Source organism: Myotis lucifugus, unplaced genomic scaffold (genome assembly GCF_000147115.1).
Source record: "Myotis lucifugus unplaced genomic scaffold, Myoluc2.0 scaffold_1, whole genome shotgun sequence".
NCBI classification, from domain to species: Eukaryota; Metazoa; Chordata; class Mammalia; order Chiroptera; family Vespertilionidae; genus Myotis; species Myotis lucifugus.
Window position 1 is genome coordinate 34,988,372 of NW_005871049.1, and position 17,560 is coordinate 35,005,931.

Genomic DNA, 17,560 nt, shown 5'->3' on the forward strand with positions numbered 1-17,560 from the left:
ATATAATTACTAGAGGCCCGGTGCACAAATTCGTTCACAGGTGGGGTCCCTTGGCCTGGCCGGTGATCGAGGACTATTGGGGGCTGGCTGGCCAGGGGGAGGGGCCATGGGAGGTTGGCGGTGGGGGGGAGGAGCCACGGGAGGTTGGCTGGCCAGGGTGGAGGGGCCACGGGAGGTTGGCGGGAGGTTGGCTGTGGTAACCCACTGACCACCAGGGGGGCAGCAGCTCCGGTGTTGAATGTCTGCCCCTTGGTGGTCAGTGCATGTCATAGCAACTTGTTGACCAGTCGTTCCGGTTGTTCAGTCATAATGGTCGCTTAGGCTTTTATATATATAGATTTTTTTATCATAGTATTCTAATAAATAGACAATCTTAGTTAAAAATGCTTCAATCCTTACTCAACTAAACCATGATTATAATCTTTAATATCTACCAGTTGCTTATGGCAGGGATAGGCAAACAACATTTAGTGGACCAAATATGGCCACTGCCTGGTTTTATAAATTAAGTTTTATTAGAACACAGCTCACTCACTTGTTTGTGTACTGTGTAAATCTACTTTCATGACACAATGGTAGAGTTATAAGTAGCTGTGACAGAGATCATATGGTCTGTCAAACCTAATATATTTACAAAAAGATGGATCGGGTTCTTTAGAGAAAAGCTGCTGATCCGTAGATACCTAGCATTTAAAGTTAAAAAGAATTAATGACACTTTCTTTATGTAAGAGATTTCTTTCAATGACCAGTATGCTGGACTATAAACTCCCCAAAGACAGAGATTATATTTTAATCAAATGCATAACCCTACTTTCTAGCAAAGTTTCTAGAATATGATGAATGCAGATTGCTGTTAAAAACACCTGAGAAATAAAAAAAAACCCTGAAAATTATAATAAAAAGGTAAATACATTTTGAATCATTCATGAGATTAGTATGAGACCTTTAATTAAAAAAATGGTAGTGCAGTCTAGTATTTTTTATGTCCACTGATAACCATAATTTAGAGTAGCGGTCGCCAACTTTTCAGACCGCACGGACCACCAGTCCGCGGACCACTGGTTGGTGACCGCTGATTTAGAGCACAGATTAATGACTACTCAGCATCATTTCTGTGTATAACATACTTTTAAATGACACATTTTCAGGATTTTCAAAGTTGTCCGTGACACTTCTGTGCAGTATTGATCTGAAAATATATATTTCTTACCCCTAGGATTTGTGAGTTTATGATTACAATGTCTATCTGATTTTTATATCGGCAATTTTAGGATTCAGAACTTTTAGTTACCCAATCACTTAGGTTTTATGGCTAGTTATTAAAAAAATACAAAAGGACTGCAGCAATTCAAAAATACTTGGTTTTGATTTACTATTACAAAGATGATGGGCTACCATTTTGCATGTATGAGTGGGATTATTTTTTATTTTTGCTTTCTTTATAGGCAAGTTAAAGCTCACAAAGAAATGACAAATTTACAAAATTGTAAATTACAAAAATCTTTTCCCTATCTTTACTCAATTATTTTTAAATATTTTTATTGATTTCAGAGAGGAAGGGAGAGGGAGAAAGATAGAAACGTCAATGATGAAAGAGAATCACTGATCAGCTGCTTCCTGCACACACCACACTGGGGATCAAGCCTGCAACCTGGGCATATACCTTGAACTGGGAATTGAATCGTGACCTCCTGGTTCATAGGTCAACGCTTAATCACTGAGGCATGTTGGCCAGGCTTGTAGTATAGGTTTTAAAGTAAAACAACTCATAAAAAATATTACTGAACTCATTTCTGATGAAAACTTTATTATTTTTTTACCTTTCATCAAGATAGATTCTCAGTTTTTTCCAATTTAGTGTTCTTGTACAGAAGATAAACTTTGCTATTTCCTTTGGTGAGTCGTCTAGGATACCCTTGGACATAAAGTAGTTCACTCCCTAAGGCAGAAATACAAATCTCATAAATAAAATCAGTCTTTATTTATAAATTTAGCAATTAGGCAATAGCAGAACAATAGCTATAATTCTTTCTAGCATTAAATATACTTTGTATAGCTTTAACATGCAAAATACAAGCTAGAACTTGAACTGAAACTATTACTTGTGGCTGACAGTTTACATGCAATGAAAAGTAGGAAATTCAAAGTTAAGACTCCTAAAAAAATCCTAATTAAATTTTCTGGCTCATGTCACTTAAAACTAACTATACAGAAATACAGCCTAAATTAGAGGAGGGTGTTGAAGAGGGGAGGGAAAAACTACTATATAGACTTCAAAATAAGCCTTATCACAAACACCTTCACGGTCTAATAAAAAAACAACAACATGATTTCTTAAAACTCAGATACATGTTCTAATACACTTTTCAAGGAAAAAGGTTCTTGAGAAGATTCTCCAAATGAAAGACCAACAACTTGATTCTGAAAAGAAAAATAATTAAATTATTTAACTTAAAGCAAAGTGGGCACAATTCCCAGGCAGTTTATGGGTTGTTCACTTTGGCTTTAAGCATTGCTATATTCGTCAAGAATTTAGCTCCAATACACACTGATGCAAAACATAAAACAAAACAATTTATGTTTTCATAGGATTTATCTTTGAATTTCCTTTTCTCTGCATGCAAAGTTTTCCAGAGAAGCATTACCCATAATTTTGTACCTACTTTAGGTTTAAAACAATGACAAAACATCAACATAAAATCAAACGCTAAAACCAATCAATGTTCTCTTATGTATATGGAAATCACATTCAAATAACTGCTCTATGTGGATTTGAATGTGCAATTATTGAAATAAAAGGCAGGTGTGTTTATTTCAACTCACAGTTATTCAGATACTTGCATTACCACGAATGCTTATGTCTGGATAATAGCACATTATGTACTGTTAATTGGCAGAGAAAATGACGTAGTATATACACCCAACATATTGTTTTCACACATAAATTCCTTCAGCATTTCTTTCCTTTATAAACACTTACTACTCAGAAATATTAGACACATTAAGAAATCAAAAGTTGTAAGATTTTTATAAAAGACTCTTAAAACCCTCTCATAAAATTTTTACATTAAAATTTTTATAACAACTTGGTACCATGAGGTAATGCTTTTGAAAGGTTATAATTATCTATAAATTATAATTCAAAGATAAGGTTTTTATATAAAACTAATTGTATGAGGCATCAGATAACACCTTAATGAGTATTTTAATAGTATAAAAACAATCCTAAAGCACTGACTTAAAAAATGTATATAAAGAACAGAATGTGATATCATGAAACTTTCTTGTCAACTCGATTGCAAGCTGTATTTTAGACTGCATCCTGGATTCAAGGCTAGAGAATGTCACATGATCAAGATGGAAAGCCGAATAATTTGTTTGGAATGAGGCTTTCAGAAATTGTCTGAGGGGGCAGGACTAGAGAAACAGTAATGCTTGTTCCATCCTTTCCTCCATTAGTTTGAATAATCGAGAGTTGACTGTATATTTAATTGACCCACCCAGCAAAAATGGTCAGTTTTTAAAATAAAATCCCTGCATTTAAAAGAATAACATATCAGAAGTGCTTAATTTTAATCCAAGTGATTCAAAGATGAAGTGTCAATTAAAGATTATTTAATAGGTTATTTATTCATACCTACTTATAAATCAATATTTAAGACATATAAAACTATTTCTAACCTATTTTTTAAAAAATTACATAAAATATAAAAAACCACTAATATGATTCATTAAATAATACATAAATCTCTAATTACATGATAAATACCATTTTAATATAATTTGATGCTTCTTAGTTATAAATTAACATTGGTATCTACATCAAGTATGTACACTGTTGGTCATTTCCTTTTTTATGGGTTACATGTTTTTAGACTTTAATATCTAACCTAACTTGTCCAGGCTTGCACATGTGCAAAAGCAATAGAAATGCAAAGGAAATCTTTTAAAAAACATGAAAAAGAAACTCATATGCTATCAATCCAGAGAATAAGTAAAAGACAAAGATAACTGATGTTTCTGGCTTAGATGCAGAGAGAAATGACTGACAGAAAAAAAATAATTGATAGCAAAAATCCCACAGGTTTTAGAGGGCATTGAGTTGATGGAAACAGTGATGGTCTTAGAAATGTTGACAGGTACAACTAGAAACGTACAGTAGGCAGTTGGCAATTTAATAAGACATAAAGGAAAAAAATGAGGGTTGAAGGTACAGACTAAGGATCTTCAATAAGAAGACTCAGTAAGAGAACAGGTAATGAAGAGAGCAGGGATAGAGTAATGCCCCGGAGGGTAAGGTCTCGGAAATGAAAAGTTTACAATGCAATGACATAGTATAATTAAAGGAGCATAGTGTTCAGAAGAGGGACCAAATTTTGGCTCTTCCACTTAATGATTATGTTAACATAAACAATTTACCCAGGAGCCTCGGTTTCCTAATCAATAAAAATTAAAAGGCTTTTGTGTGGATATGAAAGTGCCTAGCATAGAACATGGCTAGTTTCCTTTGTCTTTTAGATAGCCCAAGGAGACAAAAATGGGAACGAGGGCATGGATTTGGTGATTGAGAGAAAAGAAAGTAGTGACTTTTAAGGTCTCTTTCCAAAAGTAATGGGGACTCTCAAGTCCAAGTAGAAGCTAAGGAAGGAACACAAGGCAAGACCATTCACTTGAAAAATGTATTAGTACCAAGGAGGAAAAACATGGCAAAATGAAAGGGCAAAAGGTACAATGAATTTTTTTCCAAGAAACAAAAGAAGGAACATCAATGGAGAGAGGAAAAGACTGAAGTGCAGGAAAAAGATGAGATAATGGGAGCAGCAAGGTAGAGAAAAGGGGAACAAGGGAAAGGATTGAAAAGACAGGTGAGTTCACTGTGCTTTCTAAGCCTGACAGACAGGACAGTACTGTTGGTCCAGAGACAAGGGTACCAAAAGTGATAAAAGTAGAAAGCAGAGTGCATGCTGTTTTCTTCTTAGGGAGGACAAATGATTTGGAAGGGGTTGGAAAAGAGAGTTGATTGGGATTCTGAAGCAAAATGGTAAAGATTTCTATCAACAATGGTGGAGGGTATAAAAAATCCTTGAAGGCCTGGCGGGTGTGGCTCAGTGGTTGAGCATCAGGCTATTAACCAGGAAGTTAGAGTCATGGTTAGATTCCCAGTCAGGGCACAAGCCTGGGTTGTGGCTCGATCCCCAGTTGGGGGTGTGCAGGAGGCAGCCAATCAATGATTCTCATCATTGATGTTTCTATCTCTCTCTCTCTCCCTCTTCCTTCCTCTCTGAAATAAAAACATAAAAAAATGAGAACTCAGGTAAAATTAATTCATCCCATCTCAGGTTAAGCTTTTCTTTAATAGAACAGATGTTTTCAGCAATTCAAGAAAAAAAAAAAAACACCAAGAAATTTTGTAAAGCAGTCTCCATAGAGTATAGTATTCCACTAAAATTTTTTATGCAAATGTAGCACCAAGACTTACACGATAAAATTAGGGTGGTGAGCTGTTTTGAAGTCATTTGTTAGGTGGCAAAAACCAAATAATTCAAGAAAACATAAACAAGTCACTAAAACCAATATTAAGAAGTAATTTAGAATGAAGAAAAGATGTGTTGGAGCTAGTCACCTATATAATGCATCTCTCCATTTACTTCTTAACTGTGAGAATGGCTTCCCACATAATAATTCATGTTTTAAGATATAGCTACTTTTTTTCTTCTATTACATAAGTACTCCTTATTTTCTCTCACCTTTTAAAAAAGCCAATTAAAAAAAATCAAATTACTATATCCACAGTTGTGCTTCACAAGCAAAATCTACCATACATATGTTCAGAACTAAAAATATACATATTTGGGTACAAAGCGAATTCTAAAAAAACTAGGCATGCAAAGCCAAATAGGAAAGTACTGGCTTTTGTTGTAAACTTAATACTACTCTTAAAAATAAAAGTCTTAATTTATAAAAAGTACTGTTGGAATTCAAAATACTGGCTATCGGCACAAGCACTTTGCAGAAACACTGTGTAACAGTTGGTCAATAAAGGAAACCATTAATAAAACAACACTGTGGCATACCGGGGATTACCCTTAATTTATTTTCCTAAAAGACAGCTTAGGATATACAATTAGATTTAGCTAGTTTTGTTCAAATCTGCCATTGTATACAATGTGAAAATCCAGTACCTTGGCTACTACTTTTTAGGCAATAAACCTGTTGCTAGAGCATTACATAATAGGAAAAGCAAACTGGACAGTGTATTTAATTTTATTTTAAAAAAATTGAAGGCTTTTAAAATAACAATCCAAATATTTTAACAATAAATATTTATAAAACAAAACAGTTCAATCTAGATTTCTAATTTTCTTTTAATATGACACTAATATATTAATATTCAAGTATACATTTTATCCACAGTGAAATAAAAAAAAATTGAAATGCAATATTTTCACATCAAAAGCAATGATATAAAAGTTAGGAGATACAATATATGTTATGAAAATTTTATTTTCTTAATTACTTCTAAAAATAATTAGCATATCAGAGGACAGCCCTCTATAGGTCAAATAGTATTCCCATTGTCTTGGTTGAAAATAACAGCATCAATGATTAAGATGACTTCTAATACCATTTCTTCTTTTTCAGAGTGCTTTCAGAATTACTAAGAAAAATGTTAAATCTATTAATTTTTATTCTGTCCAGCAGTTCTCATTTTCCCTATTTAGTCATATAACGTGTCCTATCATTAAGGGGGGAAAACCCACATAGAATTTGCATAGGTAAAATTCACCTAGGGATATGTATGTTATTCTGCAAATAAATATCAACATCTTGCTTTAGAGTTGAAGTAAAATAAATGCAGAAGATTACAATATGGGAAGGTTTAAGACTAGGTATCTGTTTTTTGTCCTGTCATTCTAGTTCATTCTACCCAATAACTTTTGTCTTGTTTTCTCCCTTCTGTAAGTTTCCATGCCATCTCATATGTGTAACACTGACCTTAGCACGTACTTCAGAAATGTCACACAATGCTTTTAATCATGGTAATCCAACCTACTCATACATATAATGATGGCTATTCTCAATCCAGTCACTAGATTCAAAGATAAGAGTAAAAACTATGCCTAAGTTTTTAAAGTTGTCTTATGTAGAAAGATTGCTTTATAAGAGAAATGTTTTCCTTTTACTGAGGTACCCATAATTAGGCTACTCTCTGCAAGGCTCTGTGTGACTTATAACTCAAAGGAAAGGAGACACTGGAAATTGGAGAATAAACGTAAAGATAATTTTGATGTTAGTTTGAAATCTGACCACAGATTAAGTTTTGTCTCTTCCCTAGGAAGAGAGAGCACACACTGTCCATACTCCCCCAATCTTAATAGAGAAGTGACAGTGTGGAGAGAAGAGAGTGCCAATATCCTGTAGCCAATTCCTGAAATTGGTCAGAACATCACATTTTATCTGGAGGATAATGAAGGTCATACTGTTCAGTTTTCAGTACAAAATATGGAATGAAATCAGTTTATTTATGTACTTGTTTGAATTGACAAGGATTTCATCTTCCAAGAACAATTTATGAATGACTTTTCAGTACATTAAAATGCACAATGCTCAGGAATTGCGGAGAACAGTCACACATACACCCTGTTATTTGTTGCCAGAAGAAGTTAATAGGAAATCTCATATTAAGGAGGAATAGTTCAAAGAAAATTAAAAGAAAAATGGGAAATTCCCTCTAAAGGAGTCCAGGGAAAATGGAAGATCTTTCTAATTCTTCTTCACAGGAGAGAAAGCAATGACATTAGACATAATAACATGAACCTCAGTATCTAAGGTTTTAGATAACAAAAAGTCCATATTAATTAGTCCTAATAGCCTCAAACAGAAAAAGAGCCACATCTGTGAGTTCTAATAGTCCCCAAGAGAGTCAAACCCATGACGGGATAGAGCAATAAGATGATAAATATAAAATTACTTCCTAATTGATAAATTACTACTAATAATAAATATAGCAATCATTATTGTAATTATTATTGAAAAAGTTGTTGGTAGTTGAGATAAGCTTCTTGAAAATGTCCTTTTTACCACTAATATATCTGGAAGTTAGAAAAAGAAAACATTTTTATAAAACTCAAGATAAAACTTTATTAGGTGAAGGCATGATTAATAACAATTCAAACTAGTGAGAAAATGACACAATTGAACACCAATGTTAGCTAATTTTAAAATTGCATTTGCAATGTGCATGTGTATTGATTTAAATGACTAACTCTACAATTTTATCATATTACCCACATTCTAAGTTGTACATTCATAGAAATATTTTAACAGCTCTTAAACAATTTCAAAATAACATTAAAAAAACAACAACAAATCTTAATAGTAGAAAAGAATGGAAGCAAGTTGGGATTTAAGTGGTAGTTTGCTGCCAGCACATGTATGTACTTATTCATGTAATTAAAGTATCTGTCCATCCAAGAAACATGTTTACTTTGAACATAATTTTGGACCCCTAATTGTAATGCTTACAATGTCCTCAAAGAGACTAAACTAAGTAGCACCCCTGAAACAAAAAATTGCTATGTAATATTTGCAAAAAACTGCTTATCAGATATCAGGAAATGAAAAGAAAGGCAAAGAGTATCACTGTCAAAAGCTAGATGTTGGTGTGACCAATGCATATTTCATGAAGGACCATCATCAGGTGTCAATATTTATCTATCAGATAAAGAAGTTCCAAAAGAGGAAAAACCCCAGAGCTGAGAGCTGTGCCTGCCTCTTGGTAGTAAAGTTGTAGTTGTACCTGTAGTATAAATTTAAAGCTACATTCTGGTGAGCACTCAGAAGTACTAAGCTCTTAGTAGCACTAAACATACATTATTTCATTTAATCTTCAGAACACCACAATGATATAGGAACTATTATTTCCCCATTTTACAGATGGTGAAACTGAAGCACAAAGAGTTTAAATAACTTGCCCCAGGTGAAAGTCATATAACTAATAATTGGAGAGATACTTAAAATTTGTTGAATGAACATGAGTATATATGTAAAAGATTCCAGCTGACTTTTAAGAAAAGCTGTAAATTTAAGGATTATCTATTTCAACTAAGGGAGAAAAAAAAGAAAAACAATTAATAACAACAACAAAAACCTATAAATTATACCAAAACTCCAGTATGCTATGAAATGCCTCAAATTATAAACTTTCAAAGTTCTGAGTCACCAGTCCAAATAATAAAAACCAACATGTCATTTTGACGATACAATTAACTGCTAATGGCCAAAATTGGTTCACGAGGATCTAAGACTTTGATTATTTGGAAGGAATCTCTAAACATTATAATAACATATAGGAAAATCATATAATCTTATGTATAGGTGTATACTACAATTAGTTAACTAAAAAGTCGCATTCAATGTAGTGTTTTCTTCAAACCCCCATATTTCAAAAGCTACAATTAAATTGATGGATGCTGTATAACTGGTGACATCCAAGAATTGAGAAAATAATTTTCTTTTAGAGTTTTGTTAAAACACTTATATTTTGGAGTGACATCTACTGTGATATTGGTAGCAGCAATTACTAGATTCAGAAAAAGTCATAGGAGAGACAACTACCTTGGACACTAAAGCTGAGAAAGTAAATCTAGAAAGTGATGTCAATGAGAATGAGATATTTTGATGTCAAGTTTCATTAAAACAGTGGTCACATGAGATAATAAAGAACATTTCAGAGGTCTCAAGGTGGTCAGATAGGGTATGAAAGGAAATAAAAAACCAAATAAATTTTTATTTGAAATACTTAAAATATTAATACAATATTGCAAATGTTTAGGTACATTTATCTAAATTGGTAACAAAATTCAAACAAAGTAAAAAATATTGCTCATTTTAGCATTTTGCACTTTAAAATTTGTAATATAGGTCTTGTGGTGTTAAAATATTCTAATTAAAGTATTCTAATTTGATTCTCTCCTTTAGTTCCAAGTCCTGGATTAATACATTGTCTCCTAATGTCAGTTTACTTTTACCCCACACAGTCCACACTAAATGAGATAACAAGTTAGTATCTCCCAAAGCATACTGAAGAAAACAAAAGAAAAATTCATCAAGTGGTTCAACTGAAGAATAAACGATGGAGAACTATAGGCTTAAATCTCTTTTCAATTAGAATACGGCTATAAAACAGCCTGGGAAATCTGATTCTCATTGAAGCTTCTAAAAAGATGAGTCTACAAACATCTTTCAGTGGACTGATCCTAAACCACATGCAAGAATGACTCTTAGAGACAAGAGAGGGCAAGAGAGGGTGGCCATGATATATTGTGGTCAGGTCAGAGTGTAGAATAAAGTTAAATAAATAATAAAATAAATCTTTATCCTAACTAGACACAGGATAAAGTTACCTTCTTAACCATAAAATCAACACATATAAGTTAGATTAAAAAGAAGTAGATATATATACACATATATACCCATACACACATCATGTTGCCCTTGAAAGAGTGAATGGCCTGCAGTTTAGTATGACTTGACTAGTTGTAACCAACCAGATTGGAAGTATTAACTTATCTAGATAGAGGATAATATTTAGTGCCTGAGAGGCAGTTTTTCACTTTGACTCTCATGCTGATCCAAAGGAAGGGACATTGCCAATAAACTTGAGCATTTTGGCTCTTCTGGGTAAACAATTCTTAGAGAGCAGAAGCTATATTTGGTGAGGGACTCCTTTCATTGTCAACTAGCTCCTTTTGCTCTGGTTAAATTCTCATCAGCAAATCTGGGGATAAAATTAATTTACTAATGAGAAAGAGCAATGTTTATTTTTATAAAAATGTGTTTGGGATTACATATCAGACTCCTGTAAATTTAGGTAATAGCAGTAATAGTGATGAGGATGCTGATTAGGCAGTACTCGGATGTTTGACTACAAACAACAGGAATCTCAATTCAAAAAAAGTAAAGGAATTTATTGCCTTGCATAACAAGAAGTTGCAAACTAATATGGTTCCAGGGTTGTTAGGCTCACACATAGCATCATGGACCCCATTCTTTCTTTCTAATGTGCCATTCTCAGTATGCTGTTAACACCTTCATGGCTGCTGGTGTTCCTATCATTATATCCTCATACACCAATGTCCAGAGTGTGCAATGTACACATGTGTGTACACACACACACACACACACACACACACACACACCCTCTTTGTCTCTTTTTAAAACCTAAAAAAATCTTTCTCCACACCATCATCTTCAATCTCACAGGTCAGAATGGATTAAATCAGCGGTTCTCAACCTGTGGGTCGCGACCCCTTTGGGGGTCGAACTACCCTTTCACAAGGGTAGCCTAAATACATCCTGCATATCAGATAGTTACATTACGATTCATAACAGTAGCAAAATTACAGTTATGAAGTAGCAACGAAAATAATTTTATGGTTGGGGGTCACCACAACATGAGGAACTGTATTAAAGGGTCGCGGCACTAGGAAGGTTGAGAACCATTGGATTAAATGGATGTCATGGAAGCTAAGGGGACTAGAATTAACATGATTAGCTTGGAATAATCTATATTTGACTTTTGAGGCTGGGGCTGGTTTATAGTGAGAGTCTAAGTGATGGGATTTCACTGCTGCCTATATAAGGATACTGTGATTTTTTTTTTTTTAGAAATTACTTTTACCACAGGATATAGTGGTATTAGAAGGAACTCTAAGACATCTCCTGACTTTCGCCTTTTGTCCCCCCACCCCCAGTGTGCCAGAAACTATTCCTTCTGATAATTAGGCCTAATCACCTCAACCACAGCATCATTACCTACCCTCACAGCCTTTTTGTTTGTTTGGTCTTGTTTTGGCTTGTTTGCTCAGTGGCAGAAGGACCTAATATGGCCAGAAGGTAGTTTCAGCAACCAATTGGAATTGTACCTCTTACAATATTTCCCCCTTTGGGTATTAAGGCCTCTAAACCAGCAGAGTCCAGAAATAAGGGAAGCAGAATTACAAATTTTCCAAGTGGCTCACTAGTAAAAAATAGTGCTGCAGATGCCTGGATGCCTGCCCAAAGGCCATTTCGCTCTTTTCATTGCTTCTAGCATCTCAGTCACAGTTACTAAATCATGTTAAGTTTAGTCAGTCATGTAATCCTTTCTATTCTGTTCTCTGTTGTTCTAGGGGTGTACATTTGATTTCAGTTCTGTTCATAAGAAATGACCACAAGTACATTGGAGGCTCCTGAAAAAGACTCCCCTCCCCCAATAAGCAGAAGGAATTTGAGTTCTTTGACTGCCTTCTTTGTGCTGAGGGTATTTTCATATGAGAATGAGATATTTTGAGCAGCGGTAGCCATCTTGTTATCAAGAATGGGATACCCATCTTTGGGTGTCATTTGAAGTAAATACATGTATATGGCTTAAGCCATTATTAGTTAGGTTCTCCGGTCCTTCAAGCCCCAAACACCCTAGCTGGCACATACAGGGAGAAATGGGTACTGCAGGTAGCAGATCATAAAATGTGACATAGACTGAGTAGAGCAGCAAAGTGAAGAGCACTGAGGATAAATTATTCCTAAATATATTTCCATTTATAACATAAGCTAAGAATTTAGGAAGTTTAGTTTGCCTTTCTTTCTTTATGCTATCAGACATTATGCAAAGTATACCTTCATCTAACTGCCAAAGAATACATGCTTATTTGTAAATTCTGACACCAAATCAAGATTTTCTATCTCTAGCAATAAAAATAAAAGTTCTTTTTCATCACTGTTGCTATTCTATGAAGTAACGGTAATGAAAAAAATCAGTAAGATTTAATCTGAGATATTATTCATAAGAATTGAGTATAAACGCTTGTTTTCCTTCCTTTAATGGAGAACTCCTACAAATTTCCTAATTATATTTTAGCTGGCCCAACAACAAAAAGAATATGTTATCTTAAAAATAATTATCTTATGCATTTCCATCTAAAACACGTGCACAGGTCAAATTTAAAATATTTCTCACAACAGGTTCTACCCCAGATCAATTTAACAAAATGCATAAAACTGTATGCATGTGGGTCTTTTTAAATGAACACAGAAAAAAAAAGTGCTGATATAGTTAAAAATAAAGACTTCTCATAGCTGACCACAATGAGGATTATTATGTTTAAAAACTTTTAAAAAACATACTTAGACAAAAATAAACCTATAATAGAGTTTAAAGAAACATGTTCACTATCAATTTTTCAGACTAAATTTAAAAATAACTAGATCAAGAAAATGTTCAATATTAAATGGAGCACAAGGAATATAGCTGACTGGATGATAAGTAAAATTACTTTATTACAATACTGCTAGTGGGATAAAATCAACACACGGAACTCATACATGCAGGGGAAATACAGCCTAATGTAAACAGATGGTTTTTAGCACATTCCTTTACTAGAATGTGGTCACCTGCCACAAAGTACACAAGCTCATGCACAAGATCAAGACTTTACATCCAGCTGAGATCACAATGGCATGCATACAACAATAGCGTGCTAGATAAATCGTACCACAGACTGTGCAGATCTTCTCCCCCACCCCAGTTGCTGTGGAGTTTGGTTACCCATATCCGTGACATGAACGATGTCCTTTGGAGAATCTTGTTCCCTGTGGCTGTAAGTATTCTTATTTTGATAATATTTTAATGATGCTTGCTATCAAATCTTAAGTAGAGAACTAGAAATTATGGAAAGGTAGACTATTTTTTTTTTTTACAATACTGAACAATTATATACATCTTATCTCAAGTACTTACAATAAACACCACTTACATTTAAACATATCATCAAAACGAATTTACTTCTTAGGCTTAAACTAAGCCAAAATAACACATCTGATGACAGTGCTCCAGTGAGGAGGGGGAAAAAGAAAATCACCCTCCAAAAAGTGCTAATTTTTCGTTCTCAAAAAACGTGGCAAAAGTCTTCTAAGTATGACTAACGTATGACTCATACAGAGAAATTCTACATGAAAACATCTATTTGGATATCCCTTTCAGTTACGTGATTTAAATTCTGAAGGCCTGACTTGGAAAAACAAGCAAATTGACATTAATTATTTATATTGATCAATGAAAGAAAATATGGAATATAGTGATTAAAATACTTCCCCTCATTTCTCTGCACCTATAAGTGCATTTCAATATCCTTCTTTGCCTATTTATATCCTAAGTACATTCAGGTAAAGGCAGAATTCTATTTTGCTATTAGGCAACACCTGCTAAGTTACTGATGTTCATAAAAGCACAGAATCAGAATTCTGGAACCACAGGTCACTATGAATGGTTCAGCTCTATGCCTCTTGGCAGCACTATGTGCCCCTTTCGGAACAGGGAGTTCAATACTTCTGGAATGCTCCAGGATATCTTTAAATCAGGCCAGGGAGTAAAGAAAAAGAAAATACAGCCAACTCTCAATAATAATGGGAGGTAGGATGGATAAGTAACTCTGAAGATCTAAGAATCTTACTTTAATTAATAACTTCAATCCCTCTCTTAGCAAACATTTGACTTAAAACTAAAAATTTTTGTCAGATAAAAAAAAATATAACTTTAATTTTGCCTCTTTTCTCTGCCCCCTCCCACTTCCAAACACTCTAGGGGAGGTATAACAAGAACTCCATAATCTAACATCTGTATTGCAAAGATAGGATTATATTTTAACATCTAGCTTTTCCAAGTTACATATTTAAAAATATCCATCACATTCTAGTATTTAAGGACCTATCTATATTTTCATCTTTGCATAAAAAGAATGGCTTTATAATTTGTTTAAAAAATTGGTACTCCTTTAGCAAGAAATAACTACTTACCACAATCAATATCAATAGCTACATCCAACTTTTCTGACTTTTGTAAATCTACAACTCAGTACTTACCAAGTTACATTTCCCTTAGAATGTAACATTTGCAAGTAATATTAATTGAAGATGACAGTTTTACTCAACATCAGCATAAGTCATGACAGGAGCCAGTACGCCTTGAGAAACTGGGCATAATAAGACTGGGGCTTGTAATAGCCTCCTTTCCTGATTCTTAAGTATCTAGAGTAAAACACTGTATTATTCTGCTTCAGTTCTTCTCCAGTAATCATCATTCAATTAACTCAAGAGACTGATGTGAAATATATCTTACTATAAAGTTCATCATATGAACTGTTTTAGTTAGCATCAAGTAATGCCTAATTCTAATAAACAAAAATAATGAAGTCTTGAAACCATGCCAATCTTCAAAAACATAATGTGGTTAGTTAAATCTCTTGTACAGAGCAGGTATTCATAGTGCAAGATAAAAAAGGTGACATGCTATCTGTTGCTATATACTTAGATAGAATTTGAATCTGATAAAAAAAAAAAAACAAGTAAAAGAAGTGTATTTTATGATAATGGCACCAGAAAATAATTGCAATAAAGTGACAAGTTACAAAACCTAAATTTATAATAGTTTATCTACTCATTTGCCTTCTAAAATGATTAATTTATAAAAACCAGTACTGACTTCAAATATGTAATTTGCACTTTAACTTATAAATCATCCTACTTTCATACAAAGTATCAGTTTGCCATTCATTAAAAATAAAAACTCTTTACACAGTGGTGAAGAGAGAGAATAAATATCGTAATTTAAATATTTGTACCAGGCTTTGTTATATTTGTGGGGCTAAGACAACTTACAATGTGTATGTATCGGCAAACCTTTGTAGTGGTGTTATGTTTTATTTTTCATTCATGTACAAAAAAATTAACAAAGAAAGAAATCATATGTAGCAAGCAAAAATCAATTTAAATTTAAAAACATGGTGTCATTTGTATTATATGCATATTTATAAAATTTGGATTTCTGTTTAATATTTAAATATTTTGCATGGGAGAAGCATTTCTCTAATTATAATTAAGCAAAAGTTAAGATATTTAAAAAATATTTGTGTGATTTAAATAGCCTTTAATACTTTCACAACAAATAAAACAAAAAGTTGGGTTTTAAAAATTAGATAAATTAAAACAACTGCCAGTTAAGGTTTTCCACAAAAAAATAATACACCTAGAACTAGTAGTTCTGAGTGCTCTATAATTGATATTAGATTTCTAAGATAAATCTAGTATATATTTAAGTATCTATCTAAAAATTTGAACCTTTCCAGGATATATTAAAATGAGAACAGAAGGGGAAAAAGTCAGTGAAAGAATTGTCTTTTGATCATTCCTATGTATTATGTTAAGAAAAAATTAATTATTAAGCAGTTACTCTTGCTTCTCCCACTCTCCCTTTTTCCTGTTTGTGCTTATTGTCTTTTAAAAAATTAAATTATGAATGCAAAATTATTCAATTATAACAGAATCTAAAAGCAGTTTCTATGTCAAATGAAATTAGATTGTTAAAGGCATTATTTAAAGAAAACATTCTGATGTGTTGGAAACTAGAACAATGTATTTTGTGATCATTTTTGATAAAAGTAGTAGCATTGTTATTAAATATAAACAAATCAAGGAGAAAATTCTGCAAATAAACTTCCATGAACATATTTTATGCGCTCCAATATCTCAATCAGGTCGAGTAGAGGACTGCATGTGTCATGGAAGTTGCCATATAAAGTGAGCAGGCAGAGAGATTAGAACGTGACATGGTAAAGTAAAAATAGCAATAACTCAAATACTGGGCTTTGCAGTGATTGAAAAGGCACGTGCAGTGACTTGTGATTTTACTTGCAAGTTTATTGGAAAATTGCAGCAAGAAAGTAATAAAGTTCAACTGTTACAAATACTCAAGTTCTTCACTTACCTCGTCTGGATTGGCATTAAAGGTGAGGCTGCCTTCATCCAGCTGCATATATAATTTTCTAAAAGAAAATCCTATAGGTGGGTTCTTATTGTATATGGAACAGTGACCCCAAGTGGATTTACACAACCTATAAAAGATAAAATAAAAAAGAAAACATTACCATATTTAACTTCCCAAGTTAAATGTGTATAAACATGATAAAATAGTAACATGAAATGATATAAAAATAGATTTTATAGCTCTAAAGTTTAAAATGTTTAGTTTTATGCTTTTAAAATTTTTTTACTAGAGTATAATAGACAAATTCCTTCAATTTAGCAATTCTGACAGCACATAATAAGTGTGGGTTACAAAGATCAATAATATTTGTAAGCACTATTTGAAGCTGAATATAAACTAGAGGCCTTATGCACAAAATTCATGCAAGGGGCTCGGCCCTTGCAGCCGCCGGTGTCTTGCCTCGGCCCTTGGAGCCCTGGCTTCGTCCGGAAGATCGTCTGGCTGTCCGGTCTAATTAGCATATTATGTTTTTATTATTATAGGTAATAATGATAGCTAACATTCAAGTGCTTACTAAATACCAAGCAGTAATTGAAGCATTGTAACAGTATTAACTTGCTTATTAATCTTTACAGCATTCCTATGATGTTGGTGCTACAGGTAAGAAACAGACACAATGAAAAAGTTGTTCAAGGTTGCACAGCAAATTTGTGTAGAGGCAAGATTTGAACCCACAGAGTCTTATTCCAGAGCTTGCA

The 17,560-nt window shown here is 33.4% G+C and overlaps 1 protein-coding gene across 2 annotated transcripts in view; it reads right to left on the reverse strand.

Annotated features, from left to right (window-relative positions):
- Positions 1-17,560, reverse strand: part of FBXO8 (F-box protein 8) — a 40,172-nt gene that overhangs the window by 4,856 nt on the left and 17,756 nt on the right. For both annotated transcript variants that reach the window (XM_006081897.3, XM_014456770.2), the window contains exons 3-4: positions 16,803-16,929; positions 1,822-1,940 (exon numbers count right to left, since the gene is read on the reverse strand). In XM_006081897.3, coding sequence (XP_006081959.1) covers positions 1,822-1,940; positions 16,803-16,929 — 246 coding nt within the window. The remainder of the gene's footprint in view (positions 1-1,821; positions 1,941-16,802; positions 16,930-17,560) is intronic.